This window comes from Scardinius erythrophthalmus (genome assembly GCF_964197995.2).
Source record: "Scardinius erythrophthalmus genome assembly, chromosome: 16".
Classification (NCBI taxonomy): domain Eukaryota; kingdom Metazoa; phylum Chordata; class Actinopteri; order Cypriniformes; family Leuciscidae; genus Scardinius; species Scardinius erythrophthalmus.
Window position 1 is genome coordinate 24,029,480 of NC_138236.1, and position 20,601 is coordinate 24,050,080.

A 20,601-nucleotide genomic window follows, 5' to 3' on the forward strand; every position below is an offset into this window, starting at 1 on the left:
TGTGGGTTCAAACCCATAACCAGGGCACAAGCACTGATTGCAAGTAAACACATTGAAATCAGGTCCCACTAGGACAATGCAACTTCATTTCAACTGTGTGTTTTATACTGAAACTAGTTTAGCTGTAAATATAAGGATGCACGACCTTTAGGGAAGCACGCAGGCTCAGTTTGAGATAATTATGGCATCCTGTTACCCAAAGGTGTGCTGAGTCTTACTGAGAGTCCATAAAAGCATAGCAGCAGCATGAATCATCTGGGTGTGGAAACTAAAAAAATAGAATGTGCAGGTCTAAAAAGGAATAGCCACATTGTTACTGCCTATTTCACTCAAAAACACCTGAAGCACTTACTCAGAGCCACGATACATTGAGAAAAATACTTCTTTAGGAACCGTCCAGTGTAACTGTTGTACCAGTCGAATGCACAAAATGTATTTCCAGTTTGGGCTAGCTGAAATATTATGCTATGGGGAGTAATATGTAGCTTTGTTTTTGTGTTACAGAAAGCTGCTGTCATTGCGGACAGGCTGTAAATCGTACAGACTGCCAGTAAGTCTCAACATGCGGATTTAGTGTTTAGGTGTCTGTCGTCAGTCCCTGGCCCTGTAAATCCAATCGCTTTGACTATAAACAAGCAACCCCAGTAAAGAAATCACTTCAAGCTCTCTCAAAACACACATGAAAACTGACTTCATGTAGCTTTTACAAACAACATACAATATACTGGAATGGCATGCACTACCATTTAAAAGTTTGGGATCAGAAAGATTTTTTGTTTATGTTTTTGAAAGAAAGAAACTCATACTTTTATTCAGCAAGGATCCACATTTGTGATGATATATAAGATTTCTATTTTTTTTTTTTAAATCTGTTCTTTTAAACTTTCTGATTATAAAAAAAAATATTAATATTAATATATTAATATAAATATTAAGCAGCACAACTGGTTTCAACATTGATGATTATCATAAATGTTTCTTGAGAGACAAATCATCATATTGGAATGATTTCTGAAGGATCATGTGACACTGGAGTAATGATGCTGAAAATTCAGCTTAGCCATAACAGGAATTAATTACATTTTAAAATATAAAACAGTTCATTTAAACCATAATAATATTTCAAAATATTACTGTTTTACTGTTTTTTTGATCAAATATATTTTTGATGCAGCCTTGGTGAGCATGAGCATTCAAAAGCATTTTTAAAAATCTTACTGACCCCAAACTTTTTAACTGTAGTGTGTATTGTATTGCATATAATATACACAAATAGTACATATAGACAACATTAATTTAGTGATTTATTTGACTGATCCACTGGATTTCAAATATTGAAACTTATGGGTCCTTGAGGCACATTGAGGAAAGGATCTTTTAGTCTTTAACACAAATGTCGTAGTGGGGTTGACATTTTAAATAAATTGTTAAGTTAGTAAATTATAATAATTTATAAAGTTTGGTGTTTTTTTTACTATAGTGAAATAAAGCTATAGCTGTTCAAAGTGAGGATTAAAAATAACAGGCCAGAGCAGCTTACACTGCATTCCCAACAATGCATACTGTAAATACAGCACGTCATACGGCTCTAATGTAATGTTCTGCTTTTGTGTATTTGTATACACATTTGTATACACACAGACGCCCCGCCACCCACATGCACAAACAACCTTTTAAAAAGGGAAGCTGATACCCTCCAGCTTAAACATACTGTACGAGTATACCACACAAATACGCTTCAGATGCCCAGATGTAACCAAACGAAACACTAAAATGTACCATCACACGCACCGTTCATTGACCCCAATAATTGCCATTCACAAACGTGTTGCTCCTGTTTGCCCTAGTTAATTTATTCTCTCCATGCATGTGAGGTGAAAGGTCAGGCATGTTAACAGGCTGCTAAGAGCTTCCTCTGCCAGGGGATGAGGTTGCAGGCCAGTGGGGAGGTCTATAGGGGACTGGAAAACCCTCTCCGAAAGGTCACCCGCATTTCACAGCCCACTGCGAGAGGGCAGCGCCCACATGCTTTAACGTCCAATAAAAAGGCTTGGCAGGATGTTGCAGATCGTAAACTGAATTTAAACAACCCCCCTGACACCCCTCCCTCTGAGGAAAAGAAGACATTTTGATGCTTTATTGCCAATTAATAGTGCTGGGTGGAAAATGTTTGGTGCCCAGCTTTAAAAAAAAAAAAAAGTGTTGTAGTTATTTAACTCGTTGTAATGTGGTTTGGATGTATAGATATTTGGGATTGTGGTATAGTGTTAGTGGTTTGTAGTGACACCACTATTTACAATATGAAGAGTAAGTCACAACACACTTCAGTGAACTAATTCATAAGAATATACAAGCATTTACAATTTTAATTACTGTTCTATACTTAAAATTCTGATGTAGCTATTAATTAAGTTGGGGCGATACATTTTAATAATACATTTACAATAATTTTGCTGAAAATATCAACATCACAATGATTTTAGACTAATTCCACAATATTTCCTTGTGGTTTAGTTAATAAATGAATAAATCAATAAATATGATTTAAAGTTTTGATGTGATTCATTTCCATAAATCTGTTAAAACTGTCAATTTCAGTAAATCAGTTGAAAATTCTGATTCAGAAATTAATTTGATACTCAAATGTTAATGGAAGTCTCTGAGTGACATTTTCCTAAATTAGAATATTGCAACAAAAACACAATACAGCTTAAAAGTTTGGGGTCAGTAAGATAGTTTAATGTTAATGTTAAAGTCACTTATGCTTAAAGCTACATTTATTTGATTAAAATACAGTAAAAAATAAAATATTGTGAAATATTACTACAATTAAAATAACAGCATTCAATTTGAATATGTTTTAAAAAGTCATTTATTCCTGTGATGGCAAATCGGAGTTTTCAGCATTAATTGCATCAGTCTTCAGTCACATGATCCTTCAGAAATCATTCTAATATGCTGATTTGGTGCTCAAGAAACATCTTATTATTATCACTGTTGTTTATGATGAATAGGAAGTTCAAAAAAACAGCATTTTTTGGAAATATTTTGCAAAAGTATATGTTTACTGTCACTTTTAAGCAATTTCATGCATCATTTCTGAATAAAACTAATTTCTTTAAAAAAAAAACTAAAACTGAAACATTTGAACAGTAGTGTATATGCAAATATTGCTGTTAATTACTATGCATCATGTGTCTGGTGGATATATATTATATACTGTAACCTAAACAATGTTTTATAGGATGTATTATAATAGCGCTCGTTTTTTTGTTTGATAGTTGTTTGAATCTTATACATTGAGTGTAGTGTCATGTGTGGTAATGTGATACCTCTGAGGATGTAGTTCTGGTAGTTTTGGTCAGCCTCAGCTCCCACTTTAATCAGACATGTGAGTCCCTCAGCCATCACAAACTCATGCACCAGATCTTTATCATCCTGCAGGAGAAACACAAGCAGCACAAACTCAATCCAAACAGTTGCAACAAACACAGAAGAAACACAGCATGTAACAAACACAACACATGGTGTGCAATTGAATATCTTAAAGAAATTATTCATCAAGAAAGTGACACTCCATCATATGAACAAAAAGTTTTGTTTTGCCGCAACACACTCTCAGGGGGACCAATGAGAATTCCAGAAAGGTTCGGTTGTGATTTCAGATATGCACTTGATTTCAAAATGACACGGCCCAAACCGAAGCTTACAGTACGCATTCCTATCTGTCAAACGCTCTGTCAGCGTTTTCTCTGCGATCCCAAAAGGTTCCCACTCCTACAGCAACACATGTTGCATTGTTCTGCAAACTCTCTGTCCACCAGGTGCTGGGAATTTCTTAAAATAACCTAAAAGTAGCTCAACATGCTTTAATAACGATTAGAAGTTCAAATAGACAAAAAGAAAAGATAATGTTAATCTATTAAAGTTATAATACAATTTTACAATTCAAATTAAAAACAATTTATTATGCAATTTTAATATATATATATATATATATATATATATATATATATATAATTATAAAGTATAATATAAAGCATTAATCTATTGAATTTAATACAAATTTTACATAAAAAAAATCTTGAATTCTGCAATTTTTATGTTTAGAATATATTTTCAAAATGATAATAAAAGGTATTATTGTATATTTAGAGAATATTTAATATAATTATTTTTTAAAATCTAGTTTATTATCTTATTTTAAAGCTAGCTGCAAAGATTTTTAAATGCAGTTCTGCAGTGTTGTTTTATAGAGCTGTCCTGGACTCGTCCCTGTAGTTCCTTCAGATCTCCCTCAGTGAGCACTTACAGTTTTAAATCCTTTTCACTTCCTACCCATGGAAACGCTTTGTGTTTGGGCTTGAGTAAGTTTGGGTTGCTAAGTGCTAATCGACTGCTTCCCTGCAGTAAAAAATCCATTAAACACACTGTATAAGAGGTGTGAGGAGCAGTACGTGTCTCCGCTTGATTTATGGCACCCTCTCTCACACACACACACACACACACAGGCCCACGGCTGGGCACACTTCACTAATTCTACAATTACAGCATGCATCCTTCCTCCGTCCTGTATGTCATGTGTGGAAGAGTATCAGGCTCCAGCAGTCACTGATGTCCAATATTTCTCCTGCTTTGGGATTTGTGTGGACACACCCTATTGGCTGATTTGAAAATGATTAGGGGTGTTGGATTTGTGGAATTTATATTGGCGCAGACAGCCTATAATGACACAGTATGCCCATGTCTGGAGAAATACACTTTACTGCACATGCAAAATATACTTAAATGCACGACAGCATAAAGAATGCAATTCTTGCCGTAATTCTTCCTGAGTCGGGTGATCAATCAGATGACTGCTCATGCATAAAGTTCTCAAGTGATTCATACATCTTAGATTAAATTTGAGGGAGATTTTGAGGATTATGAGATTGGTTTCAATAAATGGAACTGCTGAGCTGGAATTCTGTCCAAGAATTGTGTGTGTGTGAGTTTTTTTGAAAATGTAAAAATTCAGAAAGTGTTCTGTGATGCGTAGGTTTATGGGTAGGATTGGTGTTAGGGGACAGAATACACAATTTGTACAGTATACAAACCCTTATGTCTATGGAGAGTCCCCACAAAGATTGTAAACCACTAGGCTTGGGCGGTATTGGAATTTTGATACCGTCAAACCTCCTCCCTATTTTACCGGGGTATACGGTATTACCGTCACTAATTAAAAATTATGACATAATGGGCTCAGATGGCGTCACCAAACTGTTGGCTTGTGCCTACACCGTTCAGAAACTGAATGCCAGATCAAAAAAAAAAATAAATAAAATAAAATCAAGCCGTGCACGTTGTGCCTGAGTCCGGCCGACGGCATTAACTGTTATTATGAGCCCGAGCCCACCATTATTCAACATAATATCTGTGTGCGTGCAACAAGCAAGAAGTGCCTTTGTAATCCGGTGACGCGTGTCCATTGATTTTTATTAATAAAACTTTTCTGCAAAGATGGAAGTTGACGATCGCCATCTCTGTAGTGAACGCGCCTATAGAGAGAAATGCACATCATTGATCAATCAGATTTATTTTCGTTTTGAATTGTTTCGTTTAAAGAAATTGACGATCGCCATCTCCATAGTGAACGATAGAGAGAAATGCACATCATGGATTACAGAGAGTAGGCTAGTCTATTTCTTTTCTTTTCGTTTTGTATGGTTTCGTTTACTGAAATTGATGATCGCATCTCTGTATGAACGCGCCTAGAGAGAAATGCACATCATGGATTAAATAATCAGAGTGGCCTTTTTCTTTTCGTTTTGAATTGTTTCGTTTAAAGAAATTGACGATCGGCATCTCTGTGAACGCTATAGAGAAAAATGCACATCATGGATTAATCAGAGAGTAGCCTACCCTATATTTCTTTTCGTTTTGAATTGTTTTGTTTAAAGAAATTGACGATCGCCATCTCTGAGTTTTGGTTAATTTATGAGATTTCAATGCAAGTGACCGTGGCATGCCAGCGCCCATCATGTCATGATTATATTAAATCCAGGCAATTTGGTTGATGAAAAATTTATTAAAATTAAGATACAATTTATACAAAACGAAATTCGTTTTAAAGAGGCCTTTTACAAAACGAAATTTATTGAAGTGGTCAAATCGTCTGACTCTTATTTGTGCTGTTCACTTTTCATAATTAACAAAGATGGAAAAAATAACATTATAATATTTTAAAAAATACGAAACTTAATGCGCTTATTTAATGAACTCGAGAACAAAATGCATCCTGGCAGTAGTGAGTGGGTGGTAGTTTCGGAGATGTGACATTAGGTTAGAGGTGTTTACATCTCTCGCGGTCACCTTTTTATGGCACAATTTACAAATTGCCTCGTCAGTATTTACCGCCTCTCCCTTCTCATTTGGCTGGAACCAGAAATATTACCAAACTGCAACCACACAAGCATTTTTAGGCAATAAATAAATTATATATATTATAGGCTATAAGTGCCGGTAATGACGGTATTGAAACTGATACCGGTGCTATTTTAAGATCCCGCGGTATCCGATATTACCATAATACCGCCCAACCCCATAAACCACCATGTGTGTGTGAGTGTCAGTGTTATGGGAGTAATTAACTAAAAGTAGTAACGCTACAATATTTTTTTTTAGAATTTGTTTTCTAAATAATGTAGCTTTTACAGTAGCAAGCTACTTTATCCAACCTGTAGTGGCGTTAAACAGCTGATTTAAAAATATGCTGATTTACCTTTATGTATCTCTTTATATGTCTTTGTCATACTTGTATACTTGCAATTTCTTGTAATTGCATTTGCGACAACAAGTTAAACTACATCGCACAATTGTAAATTTATGTCACAATTAACCCAGGCATGAGGCAAAATTTCTGCTAAATTATATTGAGTAGCTTCTTTCATGTTTCGTGACACTTCATATGTCAAGTTAGTGTATTGTATGTATCGCTGCAATACAGAAATGAAATGTCCAGTGAGTGGCGCTAAAATGTTAATGCTCTAAGCTTTTGAAAATAACGTACCACCTACACTGAAAGGAGAACTCCGGTCAATTTTAACATTGAGCTCATTTTTTTGTAAATTTGGAGTGCTGTCAATACAGAGAACAACGACAAAAATCGGTGTTGCCTACACCATGTTATCCTCTTTTTAAAATTTGCACCCTGTTGACTTCAATGGGGCAAGTTTTAAACCAGCTTTTAGCCTCTTAACATCCTTGATGTGTCATTACAAGTGCCCAGCCAATGTGAGTGATTCCTTCAGAGTGATCACGGGTGAATCTGACTGCAGTAGATGTGAAAGATATTAATAAAAATGATGTTATTTCAGCCAGCGCTGAATAGTAATCGATTGTCGAGTTCACGCGCGTGATCATAGGTAACTAAACCTATGCGTGTGAACTCGACAATCGATTACTATGGGCTTCGACCGAAAACAGGATGTAAATACAGATATGTGCGCTGGCTGAAATAACATCATTTTTATTAATATCTTTCACATCTACTGCAGTCAGATTCACCCGTGATCACTCTGAAGGAATCACTCACATTGGCTGGGCACTTGTAATGACACATCAAGGATGTTAAGAGGCTAAAAGCTGGTTTAAAACTTGCCCCATTGAAGTCAACAGGGTGCAAATTTTAAAAAGAGGATAACACGGTGTAGGCAACACCGATTTTTGTCGTTGTTCTCTGTATTGACAGCACTCCAAATTTACAAAAAAATTAAATCAATGTTAAAATTGACCGGAGTTCTCCTTTAATTTTACCGTAAACCTAACCTTACCTAATCAACAGTGTTAAAAAATGCAAACGTGAGATAAAAAGTATTTGCCGAAGTAAACAACTAGCTATATTTTGACCATAAATGTAACTAAACTTATGTGTTAAGTTACATTGGTGGCTCCTTTGGTGTGTTCTAGTTTGTTTTCTTTTATTAGCAAATTCTGTTCAGAATTAATGTTATTGCTCTTTGATTCATTCAAAATCCCCATTTTTTACCAGAAAAATACCACATTGATTAAATTATAAGTTAAAAAGAGTGCCTTCGATGTAGTTAGCTAGCTATAGTTTGCTTGTTAGCATCTTGTATTGTAGCTACATACAGTAACTAGTTTTTAGGGTAAAAGGGGGTTGCTTCACTGTTGTTGAACTACTTTGAATTATGAGTAGCATGTAGCCTGAAAAGTTACAGGTCAGTTAGCTTCCCCCAACAAAGTTGTATATGTGCTCTCACAAAGCTATGTATGTTTGTGTTTGTTTGTGCTCCAGAGTATTTGTGTGTGTTTATGTATAGCCTCTGGCAGGTTTAAATAACGCACTTGTTGACAGGTGTGAAAGTTTCAGATGCTTTTGTCATTAAAAATGCTAAAACTTTAGTGGAAAGACATTTAATCTCATACACACACACAGTGCGATGTTCAGACATGGTTCCTCTAGAGGAAAAACAGTAGCTTCCAGCACAGCTTTAAAATCAATCAATGATGGAGACTCCAGCTTTGGTATCTGGAAATTTCTGTGCAGTGAGAGAAATTCCAGCATACCCATACAGCTCAAACATGCATGAAAACACAGACACACATTCACACACACGTGCTGCTGATGAAAAAGACATTAGCAGGTGCTTCGTGCTAACGCTAATTCGAAGTGGGGCAGCTTACCTGAAAGATTTGCTTGAGAGAGAACAGAGCTCTTCGCAGCTCACGTCCGGTTGAGATGTAGAGCTTTTCTGCAGGAGAAAACAGGGAAAAAGTTTTGAGTTGATCTTCATGTGGTTCACTTTCAAACTAATTGTTTGCAGGTTAGGGTGGAGCCAATTTGGATGATTTTATTGTATTAATGTGGCAGATGCTTCATAACTCAAGCTCCCAGATAAAGTACTGTGCTTCCCTAACTGTTCAAACGGCAGTTCTTCAGTCTGCCAGTGAGTGGCAGGTTGAGCAGAGCACTGTCTGTATGCATTAGTGCAGAAAATAAAGAAAAACCAGCTTGCAGCCTCTGACTCAGCACCTACATGAAATAATGATCATGCATCTCTCTCCTCTCTCTCTCTCTCTCTCTCTCTCTCTCTCTCTCTCTCTCTCTCTCTCTCTCTTCTCTCTCTCTCTCTCTCTCTCTCTCTCTCTCTCTCTCTCTCTCTCTCTCTCTCTCTCTCTCTCTCTCTCTCTCTCTCTCTCTCTCTCTCTCTCTCTCTCTCTCTCTCTCTCTCTCTCTCTCTCTCTCTCTCTCTCTCTCTCTCTCTCTCTCTCTCTCTCTCTCTCTCTCTCTCTCTCTCTCTCTCTCTCCCTCCCTCCCCAGTGTCCTTGATTATCTCTTTATCGACGACTTTGAGGAGCTGTGTAACCACAGGCTGAATCTCACAACATGCGGTGTTCTCTCTCCGTTTCTCTTTCTCAATGTGTCCCCATAGAGAACTCTCATTAACATTCCGACCTCAATATTGGCAGCCTGAGAGTCCAATTTAATCTTGCCTACTGCTGAGTGCGTGTTTGTGAATGTCAGATGTGTGTGTGTGTGTGTGTGTGTGTGTGTGTGTGTGTGTGTGTGTGTGTGTGTCAATGCAGGTTTGCATGAACCAGTAAAATGTCCTCACTAGTTGGTTGTCAAAAAATGTAACTTTATAAGTGAGGGCATTTGGCAAAATACAGTGAAACAAACTGTGTTTAATTTTCTTTATAACGTTATTCTAAATAATATATTATTCAATGGTACCGTATATTATTATAATACAAATTTAATCATATATAATTTAAGCATAATGTTATTCCTCCTTTTTCCCCATTTATATGTATTATTATGACTGAACCATCTCTGCCAAATACAGTTTCTAATATTACATATACAGAATGTGCATCCACAAAGTTCTGTTAAAAAAACAAAACATTTTAGGCATCCTAGATAAACTCAAGATAGTAGACTTTACACTGAGAACTTAAAATAAAAGTAACGTTCGAGTTTTTAAATGTGCATATAGACACATTTTTTTTTTATCTTTGATTTGTAATGACGGTCAGGTTTTCGTTTTTAACCCATGTTGTGTGGAAGCTCCTAAAAAAAGTAACTGGCCAGCTGGCATTTTATCTCAAATTGGGCTCTTAGTAAGTGAATTCTGATCCCGGTGTGAAGAAAATAATTTGCACTAGTTTAATTCTGCAAATCCCCAACTGCTAAGGAAGAAATGAAACTGCTAATAAGTTCCATTGCTTATAATTACAGAAATACAATACTACATGAGCACCATATCCACCCCTTTTATAAATAATCTAAAGTATTTTAACTGAAGCTTTGCGTTTATGTGCCAATACAGAGAGGAATTTTTCTTCCGGTTCGGCTTTATAATTGGCCGGAACGTATTTCCAAGGCTTGTTTTCATATACAGTAAGAACAGGGTTTTGTGTTGAGTTTGACAGGACCACACCACTGTGATTTACCTCGGGCATATGTTTCTGTTGTGGGGCTCAACAAATCATGTTGAGCACAGAGAAGAACCGCATGAACCAAAGCCAGCCATCTTACTTTTCAACCAACGTGTCAGAACTTTAATCTGGCTTTACTCAAATGTAAATCAAAGCCACCTCTAGAGAGAAAAGACCTCTGGCACACCTGGATGCCTTAGATCCAGCTTATAAAGAACAAAACAATTATTTAGGATAAACAAGTCTGTTTAAAACGACCTGACAAGAACATTCCAGAAAAACTAGTCAAAATAAACTTTAAAATATTATCATTGAATGAAAACCAATGTAAAGATTCTTTTAAAGGGACCATGCTCTCTGTGAAATACATTTCAACAATACTTGCACCAAAACAGTCATAATGTAATTTTACAAGATTATTTTGATCTTTTTCTGACCCTTCAGCTACATTTTTACTGTTTAAAACAAACAACAGATGACAAAACATAATTTATTTCCAACGAAATATAGTAGCGACTACACAGTAAATGAGTACACAGTGAAAAGAGCCACAGTGGCTTTTTATTACAGGTATTTTGCGCTAAATTCCCAGACTTTGTCCGGATCAGATTAAGAATGATTATCAAAACATAGATGGAGTAGATTGAGTCAATAGACACCCCTATACCTCTTCATGGGTCAGACATTACATTCGTTAACATTAGGCAGTTTTGATTGATATGCTATTTATATGCCTTATAAGCTATGTTAGCTTACATGTGCATAAGCAATGCTTCTCTCGCTTGTTTCTGCTTCTTCTTTGCTTGTTTTTAGATCCAGAGATTCTCTACTATCTCAGAATATGCATAAAAGCGGCCTCTATCGTACAACAGTGAACACATGGATTGCCGGAAAAACTTGTCCACGGCGGGAAAGTGTTGTGTCATAAATGACGGAAAATCTCGTCAATGGTTGGGAAAGGAATAAATGCGCAACTTTCGATGGAAAAATAGATTTTCAGGGAACCAAAAATGTTTGAACGGCGAACTTGTAGTTTCTATAGGTTGGGATTAGCTACTATCCGACATTCAGTTGCTCTGTTTTTGCAGAACAGGTAAATCCACTTTTCTTTCTAAACTGACGTTCATGTTCGCCAAACCAACACAAGGATGTAATTAGCTTGATTTATGCAGTCAGCGTTAACTTTGGTGAATACAACATGTATGTTTCTAGCAGCGATCAATCTCTATTGTAAATGATCAAGCAAATTTACAGTAGGGCGACAATTTTTGTAAGTTAACGGTTGTTTTCACCCACGGTTTGTTATGAATTTGAATGTTCATAGGCTATTGACAACTTTGACTACATTTGTTTACGACGCCGCCGTTGTTTATGCTCACTGGGAAACGCGAAGCTAACGTTATCTTGCTATCATTGCGTCCTTGTATATGGGAGCTAACATATAGTTATAACCTCAGGTGGTGAAACGATTTTAAGATAATGTTTCTCTTTTTCTGTATTCTGTTCTGCAATATATAAAAGCATTTATCTAACTTGGCGACATTTACACATTGAATGAAGTATCAGTAAAACTTAACTTTACTAGTGACTATTTTGACTTTCCTTTATGCCGGAAGGGAAGGGAGGGGAGAAGGGAGGGGAGAAGGGAGGGGAGGAGGGAGGGGAGAAGGGAGGGGAGGAGGGAGGGGAGGAGGGAGGACACGGGATGAGGAGGAGGGAGGGTCTAGCCAGCCTCCGTTTTGTTTGACAACAATTCGAATGTCAACAAGAAGTAACGTCTCCCGACATCGCTTAGAGAACCTTTAACAAGTGGACATTCAAGCTGCATTTTCTTCTTTTTTTCAGAGGAAAAATACATACATTTATCAAGGCAGAAATGCTTCTTTACAATAAAAAAAACATACAAATACAAAGAGATCAAGTTCTCTTTGATCTGAGATCAATACAAAGACAGCACAACCCATGTCTGCCAATGGTCATGAAAATTAAATACTCAAGATGTATTGTATTTTCCTCATTTTGACAGCAACTATGTACAAGAAACAAAAAAAAACCTTTTTTTTTAACAGCATCTGGAGGTAATATGCTTTTTCCTCACATTTAGCAACATGCCTTTTAAACTTACTCTCAGAATCAACATAAATAACAATAAAAGCACATACTGTTCAAACACATTTGGACTCCAAAGCTCCTCTATCTCATGCTGCCAAGAACCTTAAAACCATCATAGCTAAAGCCTCCATTCATCCTTCCCTCAATCTCTTCCTCTCCAGCATTTCTCTGATCCTGCTGGAATAGAGGAGACCAGACAGAAAGGACAGCAACCTTTACTCAGGGACTTCCATATTTGGCCGTCACTTTCTCTCTTTTTTTCATGAATCATTTTCCCATTCATCCAGAGTGTTCTGTACTGAGAAGTCAGTCTTTTTCTTTCTTTAACTCTGATTCACCAAACTGGATTTCAACAACGCTAGTATTTCCAAGTCTACTGACAAGAGATTGCTTATTCTGCTGCATCAGTTTAAAGTCTGCTACCATCAATGTTTTCTACATAATTTATTATTTTGCAACAGGAAAAAAACTCCACCCACTCTGATGGAATAATTTGTTAAGACTGATTCATGCAGTTGACTTGTGAGTCAGTCTTTTTGAACGATTCATTAAAAGAACTGTCCCAAAACAGTGATTTGTTTATGAATTGCTAAAAGTATCATGGGTTTGGCTGATATTAGTATGACCCGGTTATACCCTGCTGTTGGATGCCGTAACTCAGATAATATTCCACCCCAAAAGATAACTTAAAAAAAGTTAAATAAAAGTCATACGTTTAGGAATCAGACTACACTGGTATATGATTAACTTAAAGAACCTCTCATAAGAATCATGTGCTTATGAATCAGGCTAAATGGTCATGCTGCATGTTTTTGATTCACTTAAGAGAACCAGCTCATAAGATTCATCTGTATATGAATCTGGCTATATGGGTCATGATTTATTTTTATTTTTTTGGGGGGATTTCGCTTAAACTATCTGGCTCATAAGAGTCATTCATTCAGGAATCAGGCTATATTGGTCACACTGTATGTTTTTGATTCACTAAAAAGAACCAATTGATTAGAGTCATTCATTTGGGAATCAGACTAAACTGTTTGTACATTCCTACCCTTGTTTTATTATCTCACCATACTACTGACATAATCATGGTCTCTCACGTTACCCATAATTCCTCCCTTACACCACATAACACTCATCCCAGACCCCCGTCCTCCAGCTTTGAGCCAGTAAACTGGCAGGCTGGCAGAGGAGCTCTGTGATCACTGGAGGATGAAGGGTAATGAAGAGGAGGGTGAGCGTGGGATCATTTCCGACAGACCCTCTTACTGCCACACGGCACAGTGGAGTCAGAGTGAATGAGCTTCAGCGATCCGCAATCAGACACGCGCTGATTCAGCTAATCTCCAGTTCCTCTCTGTGGTTTCTGGATGAGTCTCATGAATGTGGTGATGATCATAAAGATCACACAGTGACAAACATAGTCATAAAACCACCATCAAGACATGGATCTTGCTGTATCATGCAATGAATTCTTCTTTTGGAATAGGTGTGTGTGTGTGCACTGTAAAAAAATATTGTTGGTTTAACTTAAAAAGTAAGTTACATGGTTGCCTTAAAATTTTGAGTTCATTGAAATAAAATAAAAAATGTAGTTACTACAATTAATAGAAACTCAAAATATTATGTTATGTGAACCACATTCATTATGTAAGTTGATTTGACAAAAGAAAAAATCAGCGATAACTGATTTTTTACAATATCAAGGTCCTGCCCACACTCCCGCAGAATCAGTTAGTACAGTTTACTTCAGAACAACTCATTATATCGGTGTGAAATAAACCGTTATGGAAATGTAGAAATTAACATTGAAGCTCCAATCTCCTCCTGAAGATCCCCAAAAAAAAGTCTGTTGGTGCCTCAGTGACTACTTCGCACAGAGAAGCTTTAGATTACATGGAGAGGGTGGGGTTTATGACCTATAATGCATCCAGCCAACTAGGGGCGATCGAAGAGTTTTGGCTTCACTTTTCGGGACTAGTGCGGCACACTTGGTTTAGACAGTCTACTGTAATTCAGCCCTACAAAGACTTTTTCCAATAAACCTGTCACAGAGTTATTCCTGCCTGTCATAAAGCCATGCATATCAGCAGACACACACACTCTTACATATACAGACAGACACACACACACACACACAGGGAGAGTGAGGCCCTCCTTTAATGAGAAATATTTCAGCTCTGATTAGTTCCATACCAGCTGGCAGGGATAAGTGCCCGCAGTACTGTCCTCTGTCTCATCACGTTCAGGACGAAAAATAATAATAATGGAGAGAGAGAGAGAGAGAGAGAGAGAGAGAGAGAGAGAGAGAGAGAGAGAGAGAGAGAGAGAGAGACAAAGGAGCCAGTCAGAGAGTGTGAGACAGAGTAAGAGATGGGAAGAGATGTAAATGTTTATAGTGTATATACCGTGCTATTAAAAAGTATTTGGGTACATCAAAATATTGTAAAAAAAAAATAAGGAATGGGTCTAAATTATTACCTTTGCTAATTATGCCACATATACTTTAATAATAAATAATAATAATTCATTATATTTATATAGCGCTTTTCTAGGTACTCAAAGCGCTCTACATATGGAAGGGGGAATCTCCTAAACCACCACCAATGGGCAGCATCCACCTGGATGATGCGACATCAGACATATTGCGCCAGAACGCCCAACACACACCAGCTTATTGGTGGAGAGGAGACAGAGTGATGAAGCCAATCAGTATATATATATATATATATATATAGGGATTATTAGGAGGCCAAAGGGCAATACAGAGGCCAAAGGGCAAATTTGCTCCCAAAATTGCTGTGCAAAATTGTCTCCCATCCAGGTACTGACCAGACTCAAACCTGCTTAGCTTCAGTGGGCAACCAGTCTTGGGCTACAGGGTGATATGGCTGCTGGCCAATCACCCTGTACTTTCTATAGATGTAAGTAAATGTGACATGAAGTCATGAAGACACTGAATCACATGGAGAGGGTACGATTTAAATTCACAGCAGCTGATTAATGAGGTCCTCACAGAAACAGAACAGTGGACCGGGGACTAATATACTTCGTAAGTGTAATGTGTATATGTAGTTGTTTCAGGTATCTGTCTGGACACTAAAGGCCTGTTCACACCAAGAGTGAATATTCGTCACAAATATTTACTGCAAACTTGAAATATTTACACCAAAAAATACATCCACTGACAGAACAACTTTTGTCCTGCTATTTTTTCTTAGTCCAGCCAGAAAAACTCATTGACCAATCAGATACCAGTTTTTTCGTGTCCACTTCTTTATACTCCAGAGAAATTGATCTTAGCCAGGGTAGATGTCATTTTGAATTTTGAACAATCCTTTGAACACACTGTACTTCTATCCATCATCGCCCCTTTTTTAATTCTGTCAAAAATTAAATATAGTGCTATCCTGACTAACGCACCAATTTCTCAGATGAGAATAAACACTAAAAGGAAGAATTATTGTGGAACATAAAAGACGACATTCCAAATATTTTTATTTTTATTCAGTGAAAGTCAGTGGGGATCATTGTTGCTTTTTGGACCCCATTGATATACACTGAACAGGCATACAGTAAACTGTAATAATATGTTGATTTTTATTACACAGAAGAAAGATTGTAAAACTACATGAGGGTGAACAAAAGATGACAATTTTCATTTTGGGGTGAACTATCCCTTTAAGATTGAAAGTGTGTGATGGTTATGTGTCACCTAAGGCATCACAGTTTAAATATTATCATACCAATGACACCTGCGGCCCGACAGTGGCCCTAATAAAAGCTAAACTGTGAGAATACAAGGATGAAAACATGAATCAGCATTTGCGTTTTTACACCCTTTTACGTACTTTCTGAGGTATAAGGTCATGTCTCTAAAACGGTGTGTGAATGTCTCCATCTGATGATAATAATAACAATTATCCAGCAATAAAAGTCTGAGCAGTAATTTTGATGCCTCAGTTGCCGTAAGGGCTGCGGGGAAGCAATACAGTGAGATCTGAATGGGAAAACCTGAAGCACACACACACGCACAATCACAATCACACACATATGCGAGTGATGTCTTCATATATTGATGAAAATTCTCACTTCCATTGTCAGAACTTGTTCAAATTTGGTAACAGGTTGTAAAAGAAGAATTATTTTGAGCCAGATCGTTTCATTGAATCTACTGATCTTGTTCACACAAACAGTTTGACTGATTAATTCAATATTCAACAAATGATTCTCATGTTTTATTCATGACTGATTTGGTTCTTATGGACTCAGTGAACAGTTACAGTGGTTAACAATTCAATGGAAGGGACGATTATCAGTGAATAATGTCATAAATTTAAGTTTGTTTGTTCGTTATTGTATGACTTTAGTGACCAATTTACTGATACTTTAATTGAGCTTTTGCATCCTTTTTTAAGCTTGACCGCAAATTATGCTGGGGTGACTAATTACTTTAAATTGCCCCTTTTTTCGGATATTACCTTTCATGTAGTGTGTAATATAGCTGTTTGTGAATGTAAAAGGTCGGCAAAGCTTCAAAGATCGAAGTGCACAATAAATGGAGTTATCGTCTCCCAAAAGAACGAACCGATTCTGAACTACAAGTGAGTTAACAGTAATCTTACTTCCTGCTTGAACCTACAAAGGTTTGTAACAAATTTGCATAATGTTAGCCTATGATCTTCATTGGCTGCCCACGAACAATGCCTACTTTGCCCCGCCCTCAAACACTGCAGTTGTAGCTGAGGCCTGGAAGAGTTTGGTTTGTGTTGTCGACATGCCGAAAAGATGCTGTTTTCTGAGCTACGAAAACAAATCCACTTTGCACGCACTTCCAAAGGATGAGGACTCGGCGACAGACTTTTCTCTGCTGATGTACAGTAGGCTGGATAATTTAATCATGTTGTCTTCCTTAAATTCGACCTCAAACTTGCATTCAGATCTGCTTTAATCCAATCAATATCCGATACATAGAACCAAGTCCCTGCATGCCATTCAATTTCTTCCATAATCTGTTTTGTATATACATCACAAGACCTGTCGCAAGACAAAATGGACACAAGTCTCTTCAGACCACCTGCACTTGTTTTCTCCCCCTCCACCTCCTCCGCTCTGTTCTTCATTTATGGAGAGAAAACAGGAGTAATTACAGTGAAAACTTCCCCAACATGAGTGTGGGCTCGTAACATGCCGCTTTATGGCCTGACAGGCTTCTCTGCTTTCATCCTCTCAGTCGGTCCAAACATGGAGTGGGTGATAGGTCGGAGAACGCAGATAAATACAGACAGGTGGGAAACATTAGGCAAAAATGCAGGTAATGATGAGATCACTCAAAAGCAGTGGAAACCAAAACTGTAGAGGATTTACTGGGTGGGGCAGCAAGGGAATTAAACGGCTATGCGTGTGAATGTGTGTGCGAACGGATTTTAAAGGGATCATTTGTGTGTGCATGTGCATCCGATGTTAGCTTGCCAGTTCTTCGACGCAGCGTGCATGGAAGCCCTGCAACTTTTTAATTAATTTGTTCCTGCCACTTGAAGTTTGTACAGATGAATGGTGCGCTTTGATGAGAGCCAGATGGAAGTCTGGTTCTTGGCGTTTGATTAGTTTTAGCCTAGCTTGGGCCACACATGCAGAGAACAGCACAATCGGCCATATCTTCCACAAGCTTTGTGCCATCACCTACCCCAGAGGTCATGCTCTTCCTCCCAGAAAACAAGAGAAAATAGGTAACAGTGGAGACAAAGGTCCTTCAGTCCATAATTTTTCAACAACAGAGGCTGACAAGAAAGGCTCTCTTTTTTATGGGAAAATTTTGACTGGGAATAAAAAGGCTTTGTGAAGGATTCACGATAAAAACGCCACCACGCCTGAACTTAAATAAAGCGTGAATTTGAAAACAACTCATAAAACATTTAAAATGGGGTGGATAAAAAGACTTGAAACCACATTAAGAAAAATGCAAGCAATTAGGAGTCATATGCTGGCATACTGGGTGGAATTGAGGATTTGTAAAAAAAACAATAATAAAAAAATGTTCACTGTGCAAAACTTTTTTGCATTCAGCATGAGTGTCTTTTTTAGTTTTCAAGCCTCTTCATCACACAGTTTGCCAAATTTAAAAACGTTTAACTTCTATTTGTATAATATCTAATAATCTAGTATATACAATTACTTATAAACACATATTTAAAACAGATATTAGGCAATAATTTCAGAGGTAATTCATTCAATGTCACTTGTCACAGTCGGTAATGACATTGTCTCGTGTAGCCAGACCTTCATACTGACTGCATCGCAGCTTTCATTGGCCAAGGACCTCCCAGAGGCCAGCTGACTGACATATAAAACAACCAATCACAGTTTGTTTTGTCCAGCGTCATGTTTAGAGGCGTGAAAATGTACCACCAAGTCTTTACAATAATAGACCGGCCACGTGTAAAACTCTTGGATATATTTTAAAGAGTCTGCCTCAAACTTTACATACTTCACATACTTTTGAAAATCCAGCGTTTCGTTGATCCTGATAAGCGTTGTAAACACAACGGCTTTCTTTTGGATGAGGGGGTTTGGCATCACATCGGCTTTGTTTCCAGATGGACCATGAAAGAACGCAAAACACATATCTCCTGGCATTGGCGTAGGAACCGGGGGGGACGGGGGGGACGTGTCCCCCCCCAATATTGGAAAATGCTGCATGTGTCCCACCCAAAAATTAGCCTATACCACAGGGACAAAACTGTACATTTGTAACTTTTATATTGAAAGCGCGAAAAAGAGGGTTTTTCCTGCATAGAGAATTATGAGGCGGCCATTTTTCCACCATGACGGTTCTGTTGCGGGTTCCCGGTCTGTGTCCATTCTCAAGCCGTATAGTTTGCCGATAGTGCTGCGCGGATCGCGGATAATCCGCGGGTCGGGCGGGCCAAGTAATACAAACATAACATTCCAATTAATCGAGGGTGGATGACAGATAAATCATTATAATGTGTTGATTTTAAATAAAGACACGGAACTCTCATCACGGTAAAACGCAATGAACGAGCGTCACTCTTTTAATTTCGTTTTCTCTTCAGGGAAAACCAATCAAGGAAAACAAACATATCAGGGCTGGACAATAACGCTTGTCCGGAATGCGTGTGTTTTTTCAAAGAGTAAAATCAAAGAGTATCATAGGTTCGGGCGGTTTGCGGGTGGATTATTTATTTTTAACAGTGGATTCGGGTGACTCAAAATGCACCAGATTAATGAATTTATCTTTAAAATGTTAAAAATTTTCTTACGGGGGAGCATGCCCCCGGACCCCCCTAGAGGTACTGAGTTTTTTACATAGCTGGCTATCGATTTCTCTGTGTTACCAAATATTTGCCTTGTAAAGTGCCACTCTCCTCTCTGACCGCAGTTACAGGGGGCTTGTACACTTTTATGTTTCACAACTACAATATTTGTCTAATAATAAACAGATTGGATGATTTTGTTTATTTATTTGCTGTTTGTGACTCCATAGGCCTACATGTTGTACCACGTCATGTATGTTACTATTATGGTGGTGGGATGGACGTTGATTCATAGTGTCGCCCCCCCCCCCCCCCCCATGTCAAACTCATTCCTATGCCCCTGTCTCCTGGAAATCCTGTAGAATTCAACCAATCAGATGACGACTTCTAAATTGCTGAAGGGTTTCCAATTTTCTGTGCAATATGTATCAGACTGAGATCTGAGGCTGAGACTAGTAATGAGTAAAATTTAAGCTTTAATAAGCTTCCGATTGCAAAATTTGCTTCATTCCAAGACAGACATCAGTGAGATGCTGATTCAGCAATTTATGTAATTATATACAATTACATAATATTACATACTAACAATTACATATTACATTCTAATAATTAAATTTACATATTTTAAGATATGTCAGTGCAATTTGCTTTCGGTTGAGACAGCCCAAACATGCATTTTAGTCTAGCCTTGTCTGTGAAACTGGGCAATAGTATTTTAACTACGGCCTTCAACATCCCAAAGTGTCTCATTCCAATAAACAAAGCTCACTTG

At 37.6% G+C, this 20,601-nt stretch overlaps 1 protein-coding gene across 3 annotated transcripts in view; it reads right to left on the reverse strand.

Moving 5' to 3' along the window:
- The window catches only part of fhod3b (formin homology 2 domain containing 3b), a 185,197-nt gene that overhangs the window by 75,540 nt on the left and 89,056 nt on the right, over positions 1 to 20,601 (reverse strand). For all 3 annotated transcript variants that reach the window (XM_081389773.1, XM_081389772.1, XM_081389774.1), the window contains 2 exons: positions 8,686 to 8,753; positions 3,333 to 3,438 (listed from right to left, as the gene is read on the reverse strand). In XM_081389773.1, the coding sequence (XP_081245899.1) occupies positions 3,333 to 3,438; positions 8,686 to 8,753 (174 nt within the window). The remainder of the gene's footprint in view (positions 1 to 3,332; positions 3,439 to 8,685; positions 8,754 to 20,601) is intronic.